Source organism: Drosophila persimilis, unplaced genomic scaffold, assembly GCF_003286085.1.
Source record: "Drosophila persimilis strain 14011-0111.01,24,50 unplaced genomic scaffold, DperRS2 tig00000191-arrow-pilon, whole genome shotgun sequence".
NCBI lineage: Eukaryota > Metazoa > Arthropoda > Insecta > Diptera > Drosophilidae > Drosophila > Drosophila persimilis.
The window spans coordinates 9,670,964-9,698,200 of record NW_020825298.1 but is presented as its reverse complement, the minus strand read 5'-3'; the positions used below and the strand labels follow the sequence as shown (position 1 = coordinate 9,698,200).

The 27,237-nt window shown below is 42.3% G+C and overlaps 1 protein-coding gene across 1 annotated transcript in view; it reads right to left on the bottom strand.

The window, feature by feature from the left end:
* Positions 1-13,792, bottom strand: part of LOC6589612 (protein bunched, class 2/F/G isoform) — a 117,377-nt gene extending 103,585 nt beyond the window's left edge. The window contains exons 1-2 of the mRNA XM_026988573.1: positions 13,757-13,792; positions 2,596-6,866 (exon numbers count right to left, since the gene is read on the bottom strand). Coding sequence (XP_026844374.1) covers positions 2,596-5,828 — 3,233 coding nt within the window. The 5' untranslated portion in view covers positions 5,829-6,866; positions 13,757-13,792. The remainder of the gene's footprint in view (positions 1-2,595; positions 6,867-13,756) is intronic.
* Between the last annotated feature and the right edge of the window lie 13,445 nt (positions 13,793-27,237).

Sequence of the window (27,237 nt, the reverse complement as noted above, 5' to 3'; positions counted from 1 at the left end):
CTGCCCAGAATATCCATATGTACACACATGTATCTCCGTATCTGGCAGATACACATGTTTTTCTTTGCCTTGACTTTGGTCTCTCGTCGTCTCCCCTCTCACCGTATTGCAAAATCTTTTTGGCATTTACTCAATAAATAAAAATCGCACAAGAATATCCCCCTTTTTTCCCTATGCATTTCTCTAGTTTAATCAATCGTTTTAGTAAGCACAGAGAAATGAGTCATGGTCAGCAGCTTCAAAAACTTTTGCTATTGCAAACAGATTAGTCACCAAAGCAACCAAATGAGGGAACCCATAAAAAATATATTAAAAAAAAGAAAGAAAAAAGAAAACACTGCCGCGAAATTTGTCAATGAACCAAAGTCGAAATTACTCTAATAACAATATGAATGTTGGAATTTGTATTAGTAAAGAAAGTAGTGGTAAATATGAGTGGAAGATTTATCAAAATTAAATGGAATAATTTTTAGGAAAATAGGCGTTTCCCTGTGTTTATTTATTGGACAATTTTAGCTGTGAAACTTCTATATTTGAAATATTTACGAAACGTAGAAATATTACAAGTAGAAGTATTTAAGAATATCGAATATACTTTGCTTGATAGCCATTTTAGAAAGATACTACCAGAAAGATAACCAAATTCAAGACCAGGGCCCAGACCAAGGGAAGTTTAAGAGGGGCGGATGTCATTCCATGAGCTTCCAGAAGAAAATTCAGAAGATTTTCGTACGACATTTTGGCCTCAGAAGAAGTTTTGAGAAACAAAAAATACGCGTTTGGAACACTTCAGAAATTCAAAATAAAAATAAAAACAATTGAAAATTAAAGTGGAACATTCTAAAGCTTATTTTACAACTATTTAAAAAAAAGATAGTTGGAAAAAAATTAAGAATTTGTTTTCTTAAATATGTAAAATTAGCGATAAAAGCAGGAATGTTAATAAAAATAGAAAAACAAACAAAATATATCTAAAACCAGTTTTAAAATCTATAAATCTAAAAGCATAAGAGATTAGTTAAAAACTAAAAAACTAGTTTAAAATCAAGAATATCAAATTCAAAAATATCTTTTGTGGGTTCACCAAATTCTTAAATTCTTAAATTTCCAGTCCGTGTTTTTTGTGGCAGTGCATTGACAATTGAGTGAACTTTTGTACGCTTTAAAACGAACTTAATTAAAGCGACCTTTTGTGTCACGCACGTGTTGTTGTGTGGGGCCGAGCCACCGCCCCCACACAACCACACCCCCACATCGTCATCAACCGCAGAAAAAGCGAACCACTTTCAGTGCAAAAAAACACATTCCATGGCTAATTTCATTGATGAATTTTTATTAAATAAATTATTGTAATGAGGTTTAGCCTCTATTAGAGGAGGGTCCGTCTCTCTCTCTCTCTCTCACTCTCTTGGTCTGTGGCCATCTCTCTCTTTCTAGGCAAGCAATTCCAGCAAATTCGCGAACAAACAAAAACCCAACTCGCAAAATTGCTTGTGGAGAAGGGGGGGGGGGGGGGGCGCGACGCCGAGAGAGAGAGCGAGAGAGAGGGAGGCGCGTGTTGGCACTTTAACGGTGTCCGCAATGAACCTGAAAACTAGCCCTAGACGTGGGGCCGAGGGGGCGCCTTCTCAAAACTTGTTCAAACAACGCTTCTCTGCCGTCTTTCGGGCTCTAAAAATAGTTCCAAATGCAAAGCAAAGTCGTCGTTTGCTCTGTCCATAAATAACTTTCGTGTGGATTTGTCTTCGACTCCTAATTGATTACGAGCCAAAGTCTCTGCATTATCGTGTAAATATTTGATCAACCTAATGCTACAGAAACATCAGCGATAAGAAGCCCACAAATGGAAATCCAAGAGCCAAAAGTTTTTGTGAATGAAAGAATGGAATTTTCAAAAAAAAAAACCAACAAACAGACGATAAGATAAGGTGGAAAATTCGTTGTGTGCAAAGTAGATTTTCTCATTGAGAAAACTTTTACTACAAGTGGAAAGCGATTGAAAAATTTTGGTAGAAATATTTGGGGAGTAATTAAAGGTTGAATAAATGAAATGTTCGACAATAAAATACCACAGATATTTGTATTTATTATGATTTTTTTAATGGAAATTTATTATTGTTATTTATTTATTTATTATTTTTTTTATTTATTATTATTTAATTATTTATAATTTTTGTTTAAAGTTTTATTCGTGATTATTATTTTTGTATTATTTATTTATCATTTTTTATTTATATTTTTTGTTATTATTTAAATTTCCTGTTTTTGTTTTAATTTATTAGATTAATTTATTTTTTTATTTAGTTTTGTATTTTATTTTTTTTTTTTTAATTAAATGTTTTTTATATTATTTATTTATTTCGGTCTTTTTTGTTTAAGTTTGATTTTTCTTCATATTTTATTCTAAAAACCCAATCCAAAAACGAAATTCGTAGAGCGAAAAGCCAGGAATTTCGGACTTTGTTCCAGGGGCTTTCTTTGGGTGGTTTTCGTGTGCTATGTAGAGGCAGAATCCCCTGCCGTATAGTCTTTGGAAAATCCGGGAAATATATCCCCCCCCCCCCCCCCCCAAATGGGCTGAAAATATTGACTCACCTTTCAGTCTCGGATTCTGCATTTGGTTGCTGCTGTAGCTGTTGGATCTGCTGCTGTGTGGCTGCTGATGTCGATGTGGTGGCTCCTCCTGTGGCTGTTGCTCCTGCTCCTGCTCCTGCCGCTGCTCCTGCCGCTGCAGTGGTGGCTGTCGCTGCTGCTGCTGCTGCTCCCGTTGTCGATTGGTCATCGGTCGTCAAGGGCAGCACCACCACCGATGCTGATGATGGTGTGGCCTCCACGGCAACGACGACATTTGGATTCGTTAGATTTATATTACTATTAGTATTGTTATTATTATTATTATTATTGGCACTAACACTCGCGATATTTGTTTGGGGTATCTGTTGTGGTTGCTGCTGCTGCTGCTCCTCCGGCTGCTGCTGCTGCTGCTGGACAATCAATTGCTGCGGATCGACTATGGTGGCCGGTGCACTCTGCAGCTGCAGCGTGGGAATCGCTGTTGCTGTTGCTGCTGCCGCAACGGCGGCTGCTCCCACCGTGGTGGCTGCCACTCCGACAGTGGCTGGCTGCTCATAGCTGTGTGTCATGTGTGATAACAGCGGCAAGGTCACAGCTGCTGCTACCGCTGTTGTGGAAGTGTTTGAAGTCTGTTGGGTGCTGGTGGCTGTTGGTGCAACTGCTGCTGCCGCTGCCCCTGCCCCTGCAACTGTTGCAGGTGGGACTTGCTGCTGCTGCTGCTGCTGCTGTGGGGGTGGTGCTGCTGCTGCTGTCTGAGGGAACTGCTGCTGGCTGCTGGCTATCCCATCGATCTGGGACGTGGCTTGCGCCTGACCGGCGGCTGCCACTGCCGCAAATGTGGGCGTGATCTGTGGCGTCTGCGGGGCAGGCGACAGTGGTGGCTCGCTGGCTGTTGCAACTGTGGCCGCCGTGCTGCTGCTGCTGTTGTTATTGTTGCCTGCTGCCGCTGCAGCATCGCCGCCATTCTGCTGGTAGTTCTGAAAGCCCGGCGGCACATCCATCGCCTCCTCCCGCTGCTTGAGCTGTTGCAGCGTCTGTTGCAGCTGCATGGCCGCCGCTTGGGCATAATCCATGGGCGTCTCGACCGTGGGGTTAGGATTGGGGGAACTGGCATTGGCATTGGCATTGGCATTGACGCTGTCGAAGAGTTTCTGCTGCTGCTGCTGTTGCTGCTGCGCCTCCATCAGCAGCTGGTGCATGCCATGCACCACTGTGGCAGGGGCTGTCATTACCCCACTGGGCGTGGCATTTAGCTGGGACTGCTGCTGCTGCTGGTGCGACGACTGTTGCTGCTGTTGCTGGTGGTGTTGCGGCTGCTGCTGCGACTGCGATTGCTGCTGCTCCGCGGCATAGTTCCAATTGGCGTCCGTCGAATTGCCCTCCAAGTGATTCTCCATCAGCGCATGGGTGGGCGGGAGTATCATGCTCTGTGTTGTCTTTTGGGGCGCGGCAGCCGAGCCATCGGCTCCCGTTGCTGGTGCGGCACCTGCACCGCCCGCTGCATCGCCGCCGGCCACCACGGCCTCGGAAGAAGAAGAGCCAGTCTTTTCATTATTATTGCCACCGCCAGCACCGCCCGCCCCACCGTTGCCCACACTCGAGTGATCCAGGTAGTCCATGCACATCCAACGGCCGCGCTTGAAGGGCTCCGTGGACTCGATTTTGACCACCTTGAAGCGTTCGCTGCGATGCTGTGTCGTCTCCTTGATGCCGTCGCCGCCCTCCTTCTTCTTGCTGCCGCCGGGCGTGACCGCCGAGTGGCTGACCACATTGATGATGTTGTTGTCGGTGGAGACATTCACCTGGACATTCTGGATGGTCTGGCCGAGGGAGGCCGGCCCGATGGGATCCACCACGACAAGGCCGTACTGCGAGCTGGTGGGTATCACCGGGGCGTTGGTGCTCAGAGCATTGTTGGCATAGAAGACCTCCTCCTTGGAGAACGTGTCCTCCGACATCGAAGGCGTCTCGTTCTCCAGATCCGTTATCCGACTGTTGTCATCCGTGTGAGATTCGTCCAGATCGTCCGCGGACTCGTCGCCGGTATCACCGGCCGCATTCAGCTTCGGATGTCCCACCGTCACCGAGGTGATCTCGAATGAGGAAGTCGTCTTTGGTTTGCGTGTGGTCGTCACCACAGCAGCGATGCCCGTGGACGGGGCCGAAGAGCCGCCACCACCGCCGCCGCCGCCTCCTCCTGCTCCCGCTGCTCCTCCTCCTCCGGCGACGGTTAATGAGTGTCCTTGACTGTGGCTAGTGTGTTGCGGTTGCTGATGATGCTGGTGCGAATGCTGGTGATGGTGATGATGGTGGTGATGTGGCTGATGATGATGATGTCCACCTGCTGTGCCAGTTGCAGCTGCACCTCCAGTCCCTCCAGTTCCAGTTCCTGCTGCCGATGCTGCTGCTGCCATTGAGCGTGCCCCATTGTTGTTGGGGGAACTGGCCTTGTTGCTGCTGCTGCTCGCCTGCGACTGTTGCTGCTGCTGTGTGTTGCTGCTGGAGCTGCTGCCGCTACTGCTGCTCGTCTTGGGCGCCACCGACGTGGATGTTGTGGTGGCGGAGGCCAGGCTGGTGTTGCTGCTGGCCCGCGACGATGCCCCGGCACGCGCATTGAGCGCATTCAAGCGCAGACTCTCGCTGGTGGTGCGCTGCAGCGCGGCCGCGGCAGCCGACGAGTTGTTCGAGTTGTTGCTGTTCTGATACCGCTCCGGCAGCGCGTTTATGTTGGGTGGATAGCAGACGGAGAAGTGGTGGTTGCTGGTCAGCGAATTGACCTTCGTCAGCTTACGGATGTTGCCACCGCCGGCGCCCACCGTCACACCGCGTGCGGTCGACATCAGGGAGTTGCGGCGGCCGGCATGTGGATTATTACCGGAGCCCGTGTTGCCCGTGCCCGGCTTGAACTTTGCATTCACCGTGCGATCGAACATGTTGCCGACGGTCGTGGCTGCTGCTGCGGCTACTGTGGATTGCTGCTGCTGGTGGTGGTGTCGCCGGATCCCGGCCGTTGAGGGCAGCGCTTCCTGCGAGTTCTCCGGTGATGAGGCCTGGGAGTTAGTGGGCGATTGATTGATTGATTGGCCAGCAGTTGTTGCTGCTGTTGTTGTTGGTGTTGCTGCTGCTGCGGTTGTTGTTGTGGTGCTTGCGGCTGCTGTTGCCGCTGTGGTTGAGTGATTGAGTGGTTGCTGTTGTTGCTGTTGTTTTTGATGTTGACCGGAATCTTCGCTGGCCGCACTTTGATTCTCGGCCATAATCGAATTGGATTTCAGCGTCCGCAAAGTCTTTAGCAAATAATCCAGGATTGCTATCGATTCTTGGATTATTTGGGGCCACGAAAGAATTATTTAATATACTTAATGAGGATTATATTAATCCCTATAAATGTTTATTGGTTGTTGTTGGTTTTTATGTTGTTTTTTTGTTTGTTTGTTGTTGTCAAAAGCACTAGGAATTGTGCTAAAATTTAATTGTTTGTTTGTTTTGCTGTCAGTTTAAAGAGTTCTCCCGCCAAATTGTTGCCAGCTTCGTAGGTGTTTCGACGATGACGATGCATAGCGCTCTCAGGTTGCAACCGAGTGTCAACTGATCCCGAACCGAACCCGAACCCGAGCCCGAACCCGAACCGCACGGACACGACACGACGGCAACGCGACCGATCCGACTTTGAAACGCGACACTTTTGTTGTTTCGCTTTTCTTCTCTCCCTCTCTCTCTCTCTCTCACGCTTACCCACTTTTGGCGTTAGATTAAATAGATTGAAATTGATTTAATTTTGTATATTTCTAGAGTGGGGGGAGACCATACCGCGTTTTGTGCGCAGCAACAGCAACAACGACAACGACGACAAGGGCTTGGGCCGACCACGAGAATGGCATAGTCTGGAGCGCCATCTAGCGCTTTACGTTTGGCACACCCTACACACACACACACGCGCGCGCTCTCGCCGCCGCCCACACATGCACAGGAGCACAGCACAGCTGTTCCGTATTGAGGGTATTCGCGTAGTTGCTGTTGCACTGATTTTTTCGGAATTTCGCCACAAATTGTTGTATTTTATTTACGTTAAGGACTTAGAATTTAGTTTTTTATCGATTTATATTATTTATAATTATTATTTAGTTGCTGCTGCACTTTAATTTTGTCACACACTGTACATTTTTCCCGTTTTAATTGGAATATTTGCTGTGGGCTTTTGTATTTTCTGCTTTGGATGTTTACACGTGGAATTTCTTCAATTTCTTCGGCTTCGTTTTACTAGCACATTGCAGTAAATGTTAGAAATGATATTCCTGTGGAAATAGAAGAGGAAAAACGGTATGAACAATTAGCATTCAATTTCAATTTCATTAGCAACAAATTGAATATCTTTCTCTGTATTATTTGCTTATCAAATTAAATGCACATGGCGGCAAGAGATAGTAGATACATATAGATAAATATTTGCACCGGCACAACGAGGCGTATACGTAATACCCAGGGGAAGGAAAATGGGTTAAAAGGGTGTGAGGGGTGTCCCAGTTTTAATGGCATATTTTCAAACTGGCAAATAGGAGGAAAACACTCTAAGAGTGAGTCATCAAAGATGCAGAAGGAGTAGAAATAGTAGTAGAAATAAATTTTATATTTATTTTCGAGTAAGAGAGGAATTTCCCTAAATTATGAGAATTTATTCTTACTTATGGAATACATTTTTAAATATTCCCATCCCTTAGCTATATTTCAAAAGATAGATCTACTTTTTCCGTTTTCCTATTTATATCAGGGTTTCTTTCATGCCTATGCATTTATTGTTATATAAATTCCCTATATTTGGCAATATCCATCTACAACCATCTATATTTCCATCTTTCCATCCCTTGATCCACCTTTCAAATATCTATCAATCCCCGTACATCCACCTCCTCATCTTTCTTCCCATATATCCATCATTCCAATGCATTTATCCATCGTTTTTTATCATCAATGTACTTTTCCATTTATCCATCTCTCGCTAATTCCATTTCACTCTTTATCTTTTAATCCATCAATCGCAGACTGTGGGCTCTTTCGAGGGGTTTGTTCGTGCTCTTGCGAGTATCTTTTTCCCACAAGCATCTAGTTAGATTTCATAACTGCGTAGTTCATGTTCATCGCTTATCATCATTATCATTATCATCGTCATCCCATTCATGATGATGATGCTTTTGTGTGTGTTTTTCATTCTACTTTTTGTTCCTCCTCGCTTATTATTTTTTTTTTTATTATTATTATTGATTTCATTGAGTTGTCTGCCGTCGAGGGTACGTCGTAGTTTTGTTGAATTAGTTAAGTGCTACATTAGAAGGCGGCAGTCGTGCTCTAAGAGGGGGCTCTTCCTACCCAAACCCAAAGCCCCACCAATTTATTTGCCTTTAATAACTTTTTGCAAAAAATTAAGAAATTTTTCCAGCTCTCTTCCGCTGGCTATTTATTTTTGCATTTGCAATTGAGTATTTAAATATTTATTTTCCTTTCGGCATTGATTTTTTTTTTGCGCTTCTTACTCATTATTTAATCGATTTCGTTTACGGAAATCACAAATGAGCGGGCACCAGGCACCCAACACAGAGACAGAGATAGAGAGAATGAAAGAGTTAAAGGCAATGCAAAAAAAAGTATTTTAGTTGCGGGAAACGACTAGCAGATACCCTATTTTCAAGGGTTCAAAGAGTCGAGGGTCTAATCAATAGTATTCTAGCCCCTACTCAAAGCTCTAAGAATTTATGTAATAAATAAATAAAATTACTTCTGAAATAAGAAAATAAATAAACAAATAAACTGCGTTTGCCCAAAGAAAAAATTTTAATTCTTAAAAAAAATGTAATAAATAAAACTCAACTAAAAAATTTGTATATTTCTTCCACTTAGACAGCCTTTTAGGTAGTAACACTCAAATCTAATAGATCATGGCTATAAATATTGATTAGTGGAGAAGAAAATGCGTTTAAAAAAATAATTAAAATTTTTAAATGCAATGAATATTTTATCAAAATTATTTTTAGTGGATGGATAATTATTTTCCTGCTCTAGCTCTTAGATTCCTTTATTTCCAACCAAAAACTGCCTCTAACCAACATGTCCCTGTATCAGATACACCCTCCTCCCCAACTAATTACAGGGTGTACCCCCACATACGAAAAAAAAAGTTGCCAAAAAAAAGTTTGCAAACATTTTCAGCACACGCGCCACAGGCTGTGCCTCTGTCGGTGCCTCTGTGCCTCTGTGTGTGTGTGTGTGAGTGCGAGAGAGTTGTGTTTGTGCACTTGTATGGGTTAATAACCGTAAGCTTTGACGATCATTCATAAATTGCGTGGACTGTTTAACAGATTCGGGAAAGTGCATGTGTGTGTGTGTGCTCTGAACTCTGCGTGTGCCCTGCCAGAAGGCAACAGTCAAGACCTTGTCTCTCCCTCTCCCACTCTCCCTCTCCCTCTCTCCATAATTTATTTTACCCATTTGCCTAATCGAGTTATAAACGACGCAAAAAACGACAAAGAGAGGAACAAGCATTAAGCATATTCCAGTTATAGGTCAACATTGGTCGTAGCACTCTGTCAAGGTGGCTGGGTTCTTTTGTGGCTTTTTGAGAGTCTATTGGCCTTGTTCTTTAGCAGCACAGGTGTTGGTTTTGGTGCACAGAAGAATGGCTGAACACCCATTTTGAAATTTCAGTCTTTATGGCCACAAAGTTTGAGAAACATTTGGTTTGAAAGAACAAATGTATTTTTCTATACATATTTTTCAAAGATTGAAGTCCACACAAAACCACAATTTGGTTAACACCTTATCAGCAGATGAGATTGCAGAAAAAAAAACAGCCAGAGATTGAGCACAAATGGGTTCCAATTCCAGTTCGAATACGATCTGAAGAGCTGTCATTTTGATGGGGAAAAAAACAAGGAAAAATCCCTAAAAAAAAGAAATCCCTAATCAAAGATTTCCCCCCCAAAGGATCGACTGTAGGAATAATAGATTCATTAAATGTCAAGAGTGCCTTTGTTAAAGTTTTCCTTGCACTTTTTACTGCCATTATAATAGTACCCATCCCACAGAGCCCATCGTCCTCTTCTCACCTATTCCGAACTATTAAAAGTGGAACCGATAAATATAAATCACCTTCTCCTGCCCCAGCCCCCCCTCTGTCCTTTCACACAGCCCACATTGAGAACTACCAATAATCACAGTATAGTTGTATTTGTTACCAGATTGTCCACACACACACACACACACACACACTGAAACACACCTCAGCAAAAGGTAAGAATAGGAGGTGTCAGGAGATGGAGAAATTCTGCTGCCGCTGCCGCTCTGCCGCTGCCCTGCCTCAATAGCAGTCAGAAGAAGAAAGAAGAAAAATGAGAAGCAAAAGTGCAGACAAGAAAACGAGCAACAGAACGAGAAAAGAGAACTAATTGCAACGACAAAAGCATAAAATCGATGAAGCGCCAACAACAACAAACACTGCCAGAGGGAGACAGCAACAGCGACAGAGAGCGAGGGAGAGAGCAAGCGAATGCGCGTTAAACAAATTGCAATAATTGTGCTCCCTCTCTCGCGCCGAGAGAGAGCAAGACCCAAGCGAGAGGCAGCCTGTTGGCCTCTCCTGCTCTCCCTTTCGTGGAGTGGGGGGTCGCCTACAAGTGGGCGGGTAGGGGAGGGGGCTGCCAGCATACGAAAAAGAAAAACAACAAAATTTTTGCAAGGGAGCGAGCGCATAGGGAACCCGAAGCGGAGCGGACCGGAGCGGCTCTCTCTCACTCTCTTCTCTCTCTCTCGCAGAGGAAGAAGACAGCTGCCGGTAATCAATATTGATGATGATAGCAGCGCAGCAGCAGAGGCAGCGGCAGCGACAGCGGCAGAGGCAGCAGCCAAAGAAGATAAAAAGCAAAAGGGAAAAGGTCAAAATGGTACAGAGAGAGAAGGAGAAGAAAAAACCCCGACAAAAACAATTTAATTAAGCTCAAAGAAGGAAAAAACAACGCAAAGAAAAAGCCCACCCAATACCCTGTAACCTCCCGCCCCCCTCTTGGGCCCCCTCTTGGGCAAGGAAATGAATCACACTGCAAAAAAAAGGCGTTGTAAGAGGAAGTAGAAGAAGCGAAAGAAGTAGACAGCAGAGAGAGATGGAGAGAGAGAGAGAGCAAGCAATGAAAATGTTTATCAAACGAGAAGAGAGGCAAGAGCAAGAGCAAGAGATTACAATGACAGTGCATCCATGAGATACAATTTCCAAATCAAATAAAACTTTTTCAATTCAATTGAATCGCAAAATGTGTGACACACAAAAACCCCCCCAAAGAAAACACTCACAGAAAAGCGAGATACAAATTAATATAGGGACAGGGTCTCTATAGGGGGTTCCAAGCTCCATATTTGGTAATTCTTTGATGGAAATCTGCCAAAAGCAGACTCAAGATATCTCCATTATTTATTTATTTTGAATGACTTTTATCTGCAGGAATATTTATTTACTTTTTCTATCCACTTTCTGCCAATTTATTCGATCTCTTTTACTTTTCTATCTTTTATTTCCCACTCAAATATCAGTTTTTAATTTTATAACTATTCAAATAAACAATAAACACATTTCCCACTCGTATTCCCTCAAACATAACAATAATAAATAGATATTGATATCTCCAACCTAAATTACTTCACATCGAGGGCTCAAGGGTGCGGGGAAGACTAAGGGCAGACGTGACTGCCTGCACGCACACACACTTTCGCTCTCTACAGCCCCAAACAAACCAAAAATCAAAATCAAATAACTTCTTGAGAAGAGAACTCCGAAATATAAACACTATCTTTAATCAAATTTTACTGCGCCCAGCAAAAATATTTGCAATATTTTGACCCAAGGACAGAACCGATGAAAAAAGATCTCTTCTCTGCTCTGACATTCGAGAAGGGTTTTTTGGGAGGGATGGCAGCCTGGAGCTCAAGGGCATTTCAAAGGGTTTTGTCTCGAACGCTGGACTAAGTGGAGTGGAAGAACAGGTTCTAGCATTAGGAAGGAATCTCTCTCTCTCTGAAGGAATTCTCTGGAAGGTATTTCTATAAAAAGTAGCACATGCTAAGGTAGAACCTCCTTTGGAGCTTTTTTTTAGCTTCAGCAGATGCTTAAAATATACCAAAGATCATGTATTCCTAAACGAGAATTGATCCCAACAAAAATCGTAGGAAAACGGAATTTTAGAAGACTAAAAAACTAAAAGTACTCCTCTTTAATCCTTCTAAATTAATTTCCCAAAGAATTCCCTATCGAAAATTTAGATTTCCATTAAAATAACTATCAGAAAAAGTTCCTATCCGCAGATGGTCTTTGTATTCCTCTAACTATGTAAAAAATGTAGCATATATGCAAATTTCGATACAAAACAAAAGAAAAAGAAACAATCAGTTGACTAAACATTCCGTCAAACAAAAATGGTGAATATCAACACGAAGAACAGCTGACGTTATAAACAAAAAAGGAAGGGAATCGCAACAAAAAGTAAAGTTTATCAAATGCTGTGACAGCTGTTTGTGCCCCCTCCCCCCTCTCTCTCTGTCTTTGGCAGAGGGTACTACAAATCATATCTTACAGCTTCCATGGCATGCTCTGAAGATTATCCAACAGTATTTCCAAGTGGTTTCTTATCAAAATCGATTGATTCTATAATATATAGATACCAATGGGGGGGGGAACGAACACCAACCATCGATCTGTAAGGTTATCAAAAGCCTTCTTTTCTTTTCTTTACTTGTTTTGTTTTTTTCTTCTTTTCTTTTGTTGTTGTTTTTTATTGCTTTTTGTTGTTCTCTCTGCTTCTTGTGCTTTGCTTGCTTTGGTTTTCTGCTGCTGTAAATCAGAATGGAATGGAAGGAAAATCTATAGCAAAGGCTGAAATAACGGTACAAAGTGCAATCGCAGCAGGCAACAACAACAACAACAACAACAACAAAGCGAAAGTGAACGAATTTGCAGAGCAGAGAGAAGACGCGGAGGATGAAGTCCAGCAAAGGATGGGCAGAGACACAAACGCACACACACACACACACACACACTAGCACGCACTGCAGGGTCTCCCTCTCTCTCTCGCTCGCTCTCTTCGAATAAGAGTGGAACACACTTTAAACGTTTATTATTTGGTAAAACTATTTTTTGCAACACTTTTTAGCTAATTTTTGTTTTGTATAATTTTCATGCGGTTTTCCCTTGGGGGCGGGGGGGTTGGTTTTCTTTTCAGGTCGATTTGTGGCACTGTGCGGCAGCGGCAGTGACAGTGGCGGCTCTCCTCTCCTCTCTTTATCTGGCACTCTTTACTGCCTTTTACATGTTTTCTTTGAAACTCACACAAATGGGCACACACTGCGCTTAACTGTGACTTCCGCTTTGCTTAATAGTTTATAACAAATTGAATTTTGCACAGAAATGTGTTGTATATTTTTCTTTTCGGTTGCGTTTTGCACATTGGACAAAAAGAAGGTAAATGACAGTTTTGACAGTTGGCTCTGGCAACAAATTGAGAGAGCGCAGCCAGAGAGAGAGTACTGCGAGAGAGGGCAAAAAGACAGAGCGAGAGCGCGTTAAATAAACGAAAAAGCGTGCAAAAAATATTGCAAAAAAAAGCTGAGAAACTTATAGGGTTAACGGTGGTGCGGGGGGTAGGGGACGGGGAAAGCACTAAAAACAACAAATTCAACAAAATTTTGCACAACGTTTTTTTCTACTGCTTCAGATTTTCTAGCGGCTCGCACACACACACTACACACTCACACTTGGAAAAGAGGAGTGGAAGTCTCTCTCTCTCTCTCTCTCTCTTTCGCTCACTCCTGCAATTCCGGCAATCAATTAATTCCATTCCTCAATTTTTTTCGCCTCTTTCTTCTGTCACAATTACTTTAGCTCTGTTTAGGTTTTTTTCGTTTTGCAAAATGAATTAATTTCTCAGCCGTATATAAATTCCCCGTCCGTGCTTTTTGTTCTCCGTTTTCTTATTCATTTAAACACGCACACACACGGCCAGCAAGAGCACACCATCGCACACCAACACACTCTTAGCGCACACGTCACACTCACACACTCACGTCAACGCACATATGTACACAGTTTTTTCTTCTATACGTTGTAGCCACAGAAGCCACTTTTATTTCATCATTTGGTCAACTATGTTTAAACCTTTTAGTGCAGTTCCGATCGGAGTTATTTTGCCGTTTTCCCGTCGGCCTTTGCGGTATTCTTGTTGCTATTTATCAATAAATTTTTTTCACCTTGAAATTTTTACAGCCATCTGCGGGCCATTTGCAACACTTTTTTGCCTAAACTGACCGTAGGCTGAAATATTGGAAAATACCATACTTTTTTTAAAAAATACTATCAGTAATACCAACAAAAAGGAATTATACATTATACATTTACCGATGGTGCTATATCGATACATATATCGATGGCAACACAGCGATGGTCCAAATGATATTTTATGAAATTTTCCCGCCATAAGCACCAAGAGCGCAATGTTTGTTTTGGCGCAGAGCCGGGCAACAAGCCCCCGCTGCTGCCGCGAAAGAGACCGATGGTGGCACGGAGTAGGCATAGAAAGGGCTTTCGATAAAAAAAAGTACTAAATCGAGTACTAGGAGAGAACCGTGGGTGAGATTTTTCAAAATCCCATTCCAGATGGGGAAGATTGATGAAAAAATTATTATTTTCAATTTAACCGTACATTGACATAACATGCAGTTAAATCCACCACAAACTGTTTTGCTGTTGTTGGCAACTTTCCCGGAAACATTTCGATAAATATTTTTTGAAAGCCATTTAGTTGGCGGGAAATTCTCGAACTACGCTTATTCGAAAAGCACCAAGCTTTTGTCACATATCATTCGATAAATGTCTGTCATATCGAGCAGCACTCTGACAAAAGCTGAATTGTAGGAGATGGCGCTGCGCGAGTACGTCGATTGGTCAAAAGGTGGCGTTTGGTAAATCAAATTTCCCGCCACTTTTCCATTCACCCATGGGCACCACTTCACCAATTAAATGACTTTATTTAAGCAAAAACAAAAAACGTAAACATAAACTCGGCTTCACTGACAGGCTCCGAGTCAAAGTTCGAACCAAACAGCTTGTCGGTACTCGTGGGAGTTTAGAAGTTCCCCCGTTCTTCTGCCCCGCTTTCAGCTGGAACCTGGTTGCAGGTGCAGCTTCTTCGTCTGTCACGTCGTGCCGTTTGCAGATCTGCATGGTGGAGGAGGAGCAGCAGCGGCAGCGGCAGACAGACTCGGGGTCCCCCCAGTCTCCACCACCGAAACGGCTTGAGCTCCAGTGAACATCCATCCCGCCTCAGGATGTGAACCCATGTCGATGTCGTCCACCGTCTTGTCCTCCATGGCCTACAGCCTGGTGAATCACTTATGATGTATCGTAGCTTTTCCGCGAGTCTTTGGGGCTCCGCCAGTCCGTTGGAACGTTTTCAGGCCTGATCGATCGCTCAGGATTCAAGCGGTTGGATTTTACCACGAACTCGTGGTAATATCGGACGCCTAGCTGGGCATCCACAAGATTGCTGAATCCCACTGAAAAAGCTCAACTTCAGGGTTCCTGCGGTCATTTTTGCTTTTGAAAAAATTTAAAATTTTGAAAACTTGGCCTAATAATTTTTTGAAAACAAAACAATTTTTTCGAATTTTGTACTACCGGAACGAACGACGAACACAGACTGAGCAAATGATGGGGAAAAATATGGTACGTGCACAAGGATTGAGAAATCAAAGGATTCTTTGGGGCCGAGTTTTAGGTTTTTCTGATTTTTAGACGATATTCGGTGTAAACAAAAAATGAACAAACTAAAAAAAAAACCAAGCCATGAAAATAATGCCACATAAAAAAGCATTTAAAAATAAAATCAAATTTCCATTCTTAAAACAAAGATAAATACGAAAAAAAAACAATTTGCGCCATGGAAATCACAGAAAATTTCCCCGTTTGTTCTCTCATCGATTCCGATGTCAAAGCGAAAAGAAATCACGCTAATGATCCCCGGATCTCTGAACCCTCCACCAAAAACAGGACATCACACCACACCACACCCCCCGCCCCCCCTCCGACGCACCGGCGACCAGTCCCGTCCGTCTGCGCTGGAACGTGTTCTGGATTAGAATTAATTCCTTTGACCCCCCCACAAACAGCAGTCGCCTTTTTACTGGGGAGCGATTGCAGGCAACACCCTCTCGCGTTTCGCATTTCGCATCTCGCAGGGAAACATCTCATTTAAATTGCAACTCGGTGTGGAAAAAACAAGGACCCAAGCGACAACTGCCAAACAGACGACGCCGCAAGGTCCTGCCACCCCCCACCACCCCCCACGCCCATCCGCTGCGCACAAATTGTGGAATCTTGAAAGGTTTTGCCGGACATGGTTTCTGCGTAATTAGTGCATTGCAACCCTCGTTAAAGGACCAGGACGCGGGAGCCTAATGCAGCCCTGGCAGTCAGTCAAGCGGATGGATGCCTTTTCCCTTTTCCTTGTGGGCATTTTCTTTAACAATTTCCATTTGATTGCATTTCCCACAGAGACGCCAGAGAGAGAGAGAGAGAGAGAGAGAGAGGGAGAGCAACTGCTTCCTTGAGCATTCATTAGGGTGGACAACGTCCTGAGCTTAACTGTCATTTCCATAAAACCCCATTGACCATGCTTAAGGGCAGACCACGACGACGACGACAACTACGAAGAGGAGGCCTCCCCACCCCCCACTCGTACACCCACACACTCTCTCACACACCCACACACTTTCTCCACGCCGCATATGCAAAACTTTCCCGTTTCATTTGAATTTCCCTCGGCTTTCCCTTCGCTTTCCCCCATTTCGTGGCCTGTAATTATGAAGATGAATGTTCTTATTGCTTTTATATCCTCTTTGCGTGCATGTGTGTGTGTCCGTGTCCGTGTGTGCTGTGCTAGTGTGAGTTTAGCTGCCGACATTCTCTATTAATAATGCTTTCAGTCACACTCTGCATACACGTTCTTTCGAATTTGTTGCCATTCGGAACGGCCCGAAGTCTGTTGGAATTTTTGTGGGGTCCGAACAGTGGTTCTGCGATGGCCATAAAGGTAGAAGAACCCACAGTTTCATTCGCTCAATCGGCTAATGAATGGTCTTACATTTCACCTTCAAAAATGCTTGTAAATTTTACTTTCGATTAAAGAGAAATCAGAAAAAATACAATTTTCTTCTACAATATTTTCGGTCTTCAATCCAAAACCCCTCCTTCTTGAGCCTAGCCGAATTCCAACCATCGCTAAACGCCAATTATCTCTCTTCGTGTGGTTCGAAACAAGTGTATCCATTCGCTTATGGGACATTTTAAAGCGAATTAAAGTCCTCTAGAGTACAGGCGGTTAAGAAAATGTTGCTAATATTAATTTTAAATCAAAAATTGAAAGTCCAATCAATCTTCGAGATAATTTGTTCATTTATGATAAAATTATGCAAATATTTCCCTTTCAAAAATAGCATTGGAATAGCTCTGAAAAGGGGCATCTACTGAAAAGGGAATTGCTGTGCCAAGATCGTCTCTGAACTTCCTATTTTCTCCATTTTAGATCTGTGCTTGCCTTCAGAAGTAAGGGGCATCGAAAAACCTAACTATGGATCGATTCAGGCTTTGAAGATGTGCCTAGAGGCCTTATGAACCCCTCTATCTCTGCTTACAGCTTCCCCAATCGAAGCAAAGACGCTTAGGAAAGTCCGGAGTCCACTCCATCGATTCGGCACCACTGTGCCCCAAGCGAAGCGCGTGCACCGTGCGGTCGCCGGCTGCCCATCCCTTGCCTTTCCCCTCGCCACCCCTCCCACCCAAGCATCTTGGCCGCAATAATAAAGGAAAATCCGACAGGATGCTAATGCGTATTTAGTTATTTAGTTTATATGTATGCGGAGTGTGTGTGTATGTGTGCGTGCACAGGAAGGGAGGAGGGGGGGAAGGAAACCCCCGAAAGAAGGACCTAAGGACCTCGTCCGCGTTTATGTTAGTTTTACGCTCTCATGTGTGCGTGTGTGTGTCTGTTAGGGATGCAAAAATATATTTGCATATTATCGATTTTTCTCTCCTCCTTGGACTGGTGGGTGGGGGCAATGGGCACAGGGGATACAGAATATAGAAAAAAGGAATACATATAAATTCTCATTCGAGGGCAAATTTGCTCCAAGCTCATTTCACATTTATAGAAGGTTTCTAGCGGAGGTCCTTTAGGATATATTTTCCTATGAAATCTTTGGTGGAAAACCCCATCGTGCAGCTCCTCTAAGTAGCTTTGGGGCTTAGAGCACGACTTAAATCGATGCAAACAATTCGATTTTGAAATAAAGGAAGAAATTCGAGACCAACTACAAAACACACGCACACAAAATGGCGCAGATCCTTTCGAGTCCTTTAACGTAAGCGGATTCCAACAATTTAAATAGAATATTCTTCTTTTTGAGAGGGCAAAAATGTCAAGCCCGTCCAATTAGATTTTGGGCTGGGCGCCGAAACTTTTGAATCCACCCTCAGACCCTTCGGTTTTCGGTTTTCGGTTGTTGCTGCGTGGGATTTTTGAACAGCTGCCGTGGGAGGGTGGATCCACCTACACACAAGTCCTTGACGAAGCGAAAGAGAGAGAGAGGGAGGGAGAGGGAGAGGCACAAATTATGAAAAGTAATGAACTGTAAATCGAATTGCTATTGTTAAGGCAAGCCTTTGGACAGGGAAAACGTTCCCCACATTCATAAATAAATAAATAAATAATATTCTCAACAATTCAGCCATCGGCATAAAAGATAGCCCTACAAATGAAGGACTTGGAAAATGCACTAGTAAATTTTTCATATGGAAAATATATAGAATTTCCTATAGGTCTAAGCTGAGAAATCGAAAACTAGGAATAGGTAAACATTTTAATACAATTTTGCAAACGATTTTAGAGGCTGTGCTCAAAGATCTGCAATCTATTGACATTTGATTGAATTGATACTGGATATTCCTATTTCCAAGCATTAATTAAATGTGCTATTGGTCTTCAGGAACCTATTTCAATCTGGGTCCGTGACTATGGAGTGTCCATAGCCTCAATCAGCACTTTCGGATGAGCGCAATATTCAGTATTTGGCTCGCACTCGACTGCGAGACACAGAATCGAATCGTATGTCAATGCTCTATGTATTTTATGACATTTTTCCTGTAAGTTTCAAAAGCCTACTGGCTCTCCGATCCAATTTTCGGTGTGGATTTCGTTCATCTTCCGCCTCCTGTCCCTGCAGGACCTTTTTTATTCAATAATTAGCTTCACCTTTCACTCCCAATATAAGTTTTTATACTAGTTTCTCAAAGATTCCACCTATTTATGGCTCCAAAATTGGCATTACAAATTTGTTTTTACAAGATTCGAAAATTTTCTGTTTGCAAAAAATTTTTACGCAAAGCTTTCAAAATTTTAAATTGATCCAAAAAGCAACAATGTCGGCAGTACCTAGAATTTGATCTTTCTTGGCAAGACTCAGCTATCTTGTGGATCCAAGGACATCCGATGCGACCAAAAAGTTCCTGGCAAATGCCAACCGGACAACTCCTGTCGGATCGACCGGGCCCAAAAACGTTCCAATCTACTCGTGGAGCTCCAAAGACTTCGAAAGCTCCGACACTTCATGAATGATTCGGCCAGCTGCAAGACATGGAGACCAAGACGGAGAACCACAGAGATGGTTCCCATCTAAAACGAAATGATCCTGAGGCGGGACGGGTCACTGGACGAAAGGCGGGCTGCTCAAGCCGTTTCGGTGGTGCATCAATTTAATCTGGAGAAGCCACAGAAGTCCCTCCACTGGCTTGCGGCACTAGGGTGTCCGCAACGGCGCTGCATGCCGGCTCTCCTCTCTCCTCCAGAGATGCAGCACGGCACAGACGACGTGGAAGCTGCGTCCAGGTTCCAGCTGAACGCGGCCCAAAAGAACAAGGACCTTCGACACTCCACCGAGCACCGTAAAGCTATTTTGTTGGAACTGTCACCGGTACGTGTCCGTCGCAGAGGCGTCAGTCGCTTTTGCTTTTGGTTAAAAAATTTGAAATTTATTTTGCTAAATTTTGTTCCAACTCGAACGAAATACTTTGAATTTTGAGGTGTTGTTCGTACAAAATGTGGGAGTGGAATGAAATTTTTGCTACGAAAGATTATCGTCGTTTGTTTTCATAAATCTAAGATTTTTGAAAATATCAAATGCCAAAAAAGCCTTTGATTTCTCCATCTAATCTAGTAGTTTCTTAGTTATTCTTATTATTTGTACAGTCTGTGGACTTCTGGAGGCAGTCACAAATCTAGCCCTTCTCAAGACCCACCAAGGGACACTAAGAATTGCCTCCTCCATTGCGGGAAGTACAGTACGTCTTTATATCCCAGTCGAAAATCAGTCCAAAGAGAAAGCCCAAACTTCGCAGAGACCTAGGCCACCTTTTGAACCTTTTGGTCGCCTTATAAGGCTTGTTCCTGGCTCTTTCCAAGCCTTGAAAAGCGCTGGAGGCTGGAGGTTTTCGGCGTCCTTCTGCAGGGCTTTGGCCAGGGATTGTTGTAGGACTTAAAGCTGGATTACAGCCTTGTTTACCACCCAGATGATGGCGTGTAGATCGTGTTCTAGGTACACATGATGAAGATATCGAAAGGATAGCTCTCACACACACAGAAAAAATCTGAAAAAATCTAAGAAATCTGTGACGGCTCATCGGTGGAATAATATTTCAGATATACCTATATTTCTGTTTAATTTGGCTTGAAATTGATTGTTTCATTGAGAGAGGAAATGACTCTGTGTCTGAATACTTTTCTGCCCTTAAAACTCCCCCTTAAATGCTCAGCCACACTGGAAGAGAGAGACAGAGTCCCAATGAAATACATTTCCCTCACAAGAACATTTATAAAATTCCTCCTTTCCATCTCGATATTTCATTTGGAACATCTTCTGTCTACAAGGACACCATTAAAACAATGTCCAGCAAATCCCAAGATGGCAATTTTCGTTTTTTTTTTCTTCAAATGCATCTGAACCTTCCCCAGGCTCAGCGTTTCGTATGGGGGAAATAAGTCTTGCGGCTCTACGAGGAATTTGTGTATGCGAAATGTTTATTTTTATGCGTTTTCAATGCCAATTCCCGGGCAAAGCGAAACAAAATCACATGGAAATAATGGAAAAGCAATTTCCATTTGCACAGGGAGGCAGGAGAGCGAGGCAGACAATTCCCCAGCAGCGATTTGACCATTAAAATTATACCCACAGGACGACCGAGGCATAAAAAGTGGAGGTAGAGGGAGGCCAGAAACAGCTTTGGGGGGGCGACTACGACTACGACTACGACTGGGACTACGACTGGGACTCTGTCTAGGTCTATCTCCTGCTTGAATATGAAATCGTTTGGAAATGCCCAACGACAAAATTGGCATTCGCCGGAAAGTGCACAGAAGATGTTTGAAAAGAGTTTTTTTTTGTTTTTTTTTTGGTATTTTCTTTTCGTGTTCTTGGCCACATTTGTGTTCTCGTTAACTTTTTTGCGGGGCGGGTGGTGGAGTGGTGCGGGGGGGAGGGGAGGGCAAGAAAACGCAGAGGCGTGTGACTGCGGAACTTCCTTACGTGTTGGTCGGTAATATTTTAGAAACTAATGTGACATTTCGATTATTCGATTGGATTTAATGTGTTTTATGAGTTTTACACGCTCCAAAAACGGGGACTGTGTGTGTGTGCGTGGAGAAAGTGATGACAACTGGGGAGGGGGAGGGGAGGGGAGGTGAGGGGTGGGGAGAGAGCTTGAGGTACAAATGGTTAGGCCCTGTCATTGCCTTGATTCAGAGATAAATGTCATGGGCGTGGAGGACCAATAAAAGGAGGAGTCGAAGGGGGTGGAAGTTCTTTCGTTTTTTTCGGTTTCTTTTCGATGAAAAGAGTTTATGGCTAAAACGAAATACAAGAATGGTTTGTTTTGGGGTACAAAGATGTTGTTATCCTCGGAGGGCTGTGATTGGATTCTGGGGACCGACTCAGCCTGCCCAAGGCATGGACGAAGAGGCGAAGGATAACCAAAAAGAGAATTGAAAGAAAGGTATGTATGGGTATGAGATATAGTATTCCCCGATCTTGACTTTTACCTATCGAGTGGATAGGCATGTCATTTTTTGACTTTGATCAGAAAAATACGTGTAAATATGATTTATATTTGGGTCCCAAATAATTTCTTGGTAATTTGAAAGCATTTATCCTGGAGCATTTAATACTTTTGATACTTTTGACCTTCTGGAAGCAGAATTTCGAATGAATTTGACTACATTTTTGTACCGAGATATTATTTTCCACGTACTCCAATTTTTGGTAGAAAATGAATTGGTTTTTGTTGACTTATCTGGCCACTTATTTATGGTATTAGATTTAGTACTTTTATGGTTAATAAAATGACACTTTTGATGCTCTGGACGATAGAACAATTACTGAATAATTCTATTCGACATTCGAAAAAAATTCTACCTTAAATCATTCTAAAAAACTGTTTTAAAAATTAAAAAAAAATAAATTAAAATATTTACACGTAAAAAAGAATAGGTTTTATTTATTTATAGAATTCACACAAAATTTACTGCAAAAAAAAAAACAAAAATAATAATAGAAAAATTTATACGTTCTATTTATTTATGAGAATTTCTAGAAAATATTTATAGGTTTTATTTATTTATGAGAATTTCGCACCCCTTTAGACGGAATATAAATTTTATTTATGTATTAAATAAAATCGGATTTATGTATCTAGAGTGGTAACCCCCCCCCTCAACCCATTGCCAGGACGAAGAGTGAAATTCACTTACGCATCTCTCCATCAGCATCAGGACGCCACACCACGGGCCAAGCACGGCCACTCGTGGCGCCCCAACAAAAGTAGCCATTTCTGTGGACTTACCATACCCCAAAAGGGACACCCCCACCCACACCCCCACCCACAGACTCGCATGAAATGAAACTTTAACTCATTTGTATGCCAAACAGCAACAGAACTAAAAGTTTTTTCATGTGCCTCCCCCAGTTGGATTTATTTATTTTACTTTTTCCCTCTCATATTTGCCGTCTCTTTCTTTTTGCTCAGATCTGCACTTATTACTTATTACTGGAAACACACAGAGAGAGAGAGAGAGAGCCCTAGACATGCGAGACATGGAAATTCATCATCAAAAATGAATAATGTCTACACTTAATGCGGGGAGGGAGGGTTGGGGGGGCCTTGGGATGCATGAAAACCATCCCGGAATACCGAACCCTCTGCGGACAGGACTTGGCAGGACAGGACACTGCGGATAAGTCGCATCTCGCACCCTGCTGAATCGCCATTCGCACCCCATCAAATGGCGGGGCGTGAAGCCAACTAAAAGAAGCAATCCCAAGTAGATCAGAGCCCCGGACGGGGCCGGAGACGGGGGCAGGGGCAGGGGCAGGCCTTTTGGGTAGCGAAAAAGGTTGCTTGAATATTAATTGTGAATACGAGGACTCGGGGAAACAAATGTGCAAACTTACAAATGCAGGCGACGCTTCGTGCAGGGGGGGTCTGGGGGCAGGATTGATGCAGGGGCTGGCTGGTGGCTGGAGGGTCCTTAGATGTTTGGATCTTTGAGTGAGAATCTAATAGATTTCCGCCAAGTGGCAAGATAAAAATGTTAGACGCCGGCAGGGGAGCTGTCAAAAGGAAATTACTTCGAAAAGGTGCCCGAAAATGGGGGTTACATGCGGGGAATAATCTCTATAGGTGTATTCGAAATATATATAGGTATATTTATATATGATTATGATAGGTAATATATAGTTGGAATATATAGAAATTATTTGTATTATTTTAGTTCCAAATACTTTGCCAAAATGGAATTTCTTTTGGGCTTTTTTGAACTAAGGCCAAAACAAAGGTATTCCTTATTTTATTTAAAAATATTAAACATGTTTCAAACAAGATATGTATATTAGTAGTAACATATTTTATAGTATTTTATATATTTTCTTAGATTTTTACCAACGATTTCAGACCAAAATTCTGGGTAGTATATGATTTATTCTGCAAAAAATATAAGAAAAAGTAGCCTCAATCCAATTCAATGCCTAGAAAGGTATTCCAAAAGATGTTTTAGAATCTCTAGCTGTTCCTAAGGGAACCAAGCATATACAAATTTCGATATTATAGAGATTCTTAGACCCAAAACTTCGATTTGATTGGCATTACCCGATATTCTCCTCAGTTTTCTTCGGAAACCCAAGTTCTTTTACCACTTACAGGGCATCCCAGCCTCTGCCATGAAGAAATCATTCAACATTTGTGGCACTTGTGAGTATTTGCACGACCTCTAACCCCCCGTCCGCTCATCCGCAGCCACACTTGATAAATATCCAAGACGAATAATCAAGGGGAGCGTGTCCTGTCTGACAACCCTTGTCCAGGCTGGCATTCAGTCTTCTCTTCTCTTTTTTGGTAGGAAATGCACTGCCCCACCCCCCCGCTCCAGCTTGGCTGAGATTCTCGACTAGACTTATCCATTTAGTGATTTGCTAGACAACAACAAAAAAAAACAGAGACTTGGAGAGCAAAAAAGAGAGAAATTTAATGAGCTTTGAAATTATTTCTGCTGCTTTGCGGCTAATTTAGTTCTGGCGAAATGAAAACCGATTCGAATCGAAATCGAAAATGGCCACAAATCAGGGGAAAGTTGTCCCGAGGCCAGCGATAAATTATGGCCAATTAATATGTAACACGTTAGATCCGATTTCGATTCGAACTTCTCTAATGGCAGGCGTCCCCGTCCCCGTCCGTCCGCTCTCTCCGGCCATTTGTCAGTTTTGATGTGGCCATAAAAAAGCTCCAGCCTACTCCTTCACTTCCTCCACCCCCCCCACCCTATAAATCACCATTAAAAAAACGAAACGCGTTTCGGGAATGCTTTTCGGGGGACGACATAAAATAAAATTAACTTAAAAAGCAAATTCTCATAGACATATTTTATGTGACAATGTCCGAATCGGCTTTGTGCGCTCATAACTCAATCGGCTAATCCTTTAAATAGGACATTCATGTTATCCTGTGAATTGTGACCATTAAAATGAAATTTATATCTCAAAGAAAATAACAGAAGAAATGGGAACTCTTTTTGCCTGTCTCTCGCTCATATTGATATTTATGAGATTTGCAATGCATTAAGGCTCTCATAATGCCTATTGGATTGTTTTATATTGTTATATATTATTGTTACATAATGCCCACAGAACGGGGGAGTTCAAGGGATCATCTGTTTGTCCCGTGGTGTTGGAATTTAAAGAGGAAAACCATGTGAAACATTCTAATACAGTCGTATTTTCACACAGAAAAAAATTACCCAAAAATCGAAGAGCTATCGAAGAATCAAAGACTTACAAATTGGTATCCTGAGATCGGGGATAGTAAAAAGAAGTCGATTAAATTTCAAGATTAAAATAAATATATTTCAGACTAGCGGCCGTTTGCCTCGTTTGCCAACCCCCGAATCACTCGCCTCCTTAAGAGTAAAATATCTGCGGACGATCCAAAACTTTTTTATACATTAGAGAGATTTTAATTAAATATATTTCATATTTAAATCGAATTTTTCACATTTTAATTAAATATATTTCTTACAAATTTTATAATATATACATATATTTTTTTTAAGGGTTTTATGTTTCGATTAAATTGTAGGACTTATTTTAATAAATTTATATTGAAATCAAATCTAATTAAATCTAATTAATTTTAATTATTTTTGTTTAAAAAACGGAATATTCAATTGAAATATGGATGCATATTTTTTAGGATAGAGAGAATTCGCTCAATGTTAATTAATTTAAAAAAATTAATTTTCTTTTTTTTAAATTATTTTAAATGCTAAGAAAATAACAGATATTTAATTCGATATTTCTGGCTACAAATTTTACGTTCCCAATACAGGACACTCCCTTCTTCTAAACCCTTTTCAATCATAACCCTTTCGCCAACTCCAAATTATGTCCCAAACATATCCAAATTTCCAACAGACTTTCATCTGGGGATAGTCCGCCGGGCCTTATCGAACCTAATCCCCCCTCAGTGCGACAAACCCATTAAGTAAACCAAACTGAGCAGCGTAAATGATTCAGCTATGCAGGAAATATGATTGATGACTCTCTACCCCCCCACACCCCCACCCATCCATCCACCCTTTAACACTTGCTTAACCCTTTTGTGTGTTTCGGCTCTGATCCCGTTCCAAAACTTCCTCCATTCTGCTTAAAGTTCATTAAGAAGTTTGCGCCAAAGATGGCCGCCGTTGCATGGACGATGATGACAGTGTGGAAACCCTAGGCAGTTTAGGGTTGCAAAACTTTGAATGCTGAAAGCATTTCGCTGTACGCAGGGGGCAGCAGACGGGCAGGAAGTCTCGTGCAAAGTGCTTCAGACAGGTTAATGACCAAAAACAGTTTTGCATTCAAACGAAGTCGGGCTCGGGCTTGGGTTCGGGTTTTGGGTTCGGTTTCGAGGTTGCAGCAACCCTCCTTTTCCTTGGAGGGGTTGTCATGACAAACGAAAATCTAATTTACAACATGCAACTGCCACAGGGGGTGGCTTGTCGAGAGAGGGAGAGGGGGAGAGAGCAACACAGAGATTAATTACATTTTTGGGGCAGTTAATGAATGCCCCCCCGTTTGACTGCGGGGCCGATAAGGGGTTAATGCTCAAATTACCGACAAAACTTTGCCACGATGACACGAAAAACGATATTCGAATTTTCAAACTCTTTTGTTCCGATGCGGCCACAACTTTTTCATTAACACTCTCCCTGGCCCCTGGACGGTCCTGGACGCCACTGGATGATGCGGCACAAATCCACAAATCGAAAACGAAAACGAATATTATACTTGATTGATTTCGTGCTAATTTCTTCGAAAATTATGAATGTTTCGCTCAGCCACAGACGGGCAGGGGGGCGCCAAAATTGCATGAAAGATTACAGACTGAAAGGGTTCAAGGGGGGGTAGGAGGGATTTGAGGGGGAAAAATATACAAAAACTAGAAATTTGGGATTTATAGAAAATTAGCTTCAGCTTTTTTAGCCCCAAAACTGAGTTTGGAGGAATTATTGTTGTATTTATTTATATTTTTTGCTAAGTAATTGTCCAGAAATTATTGTAAATAATTTTAAAGAATTTATTAAATTATTTTTTTTGAGTATTACCAAAAAATTTTGAATTTAAGACATATTAAAAATTAATAGATTTTATCACAAAGGATTTTTGTATAGTTAACAACCGGAATAGCTCCCGAAATAGTTAAGGATAATAATAATAATATTAAAGATAATAATTAAAGGAAAAAAAGACGTGGATCTATTATGATGTGAATATAATATACAAAGATCTTTCAGATCTTGAAAGAATACGCATGGTTTTTGTATAGCTAAGAACCGGAATACCTCCCGAATTAATCAAAGATAATAATAATAATAATTTGAAAAAAAAAATGTGGATCTATGTATGTATATAAAATATATGTACAAGGAGTGGATCTTGAAAGAATACGAATGGTTTTTGTTACGGTAAGAACTAGAATAGCTAACGAATTAGTTTTATATT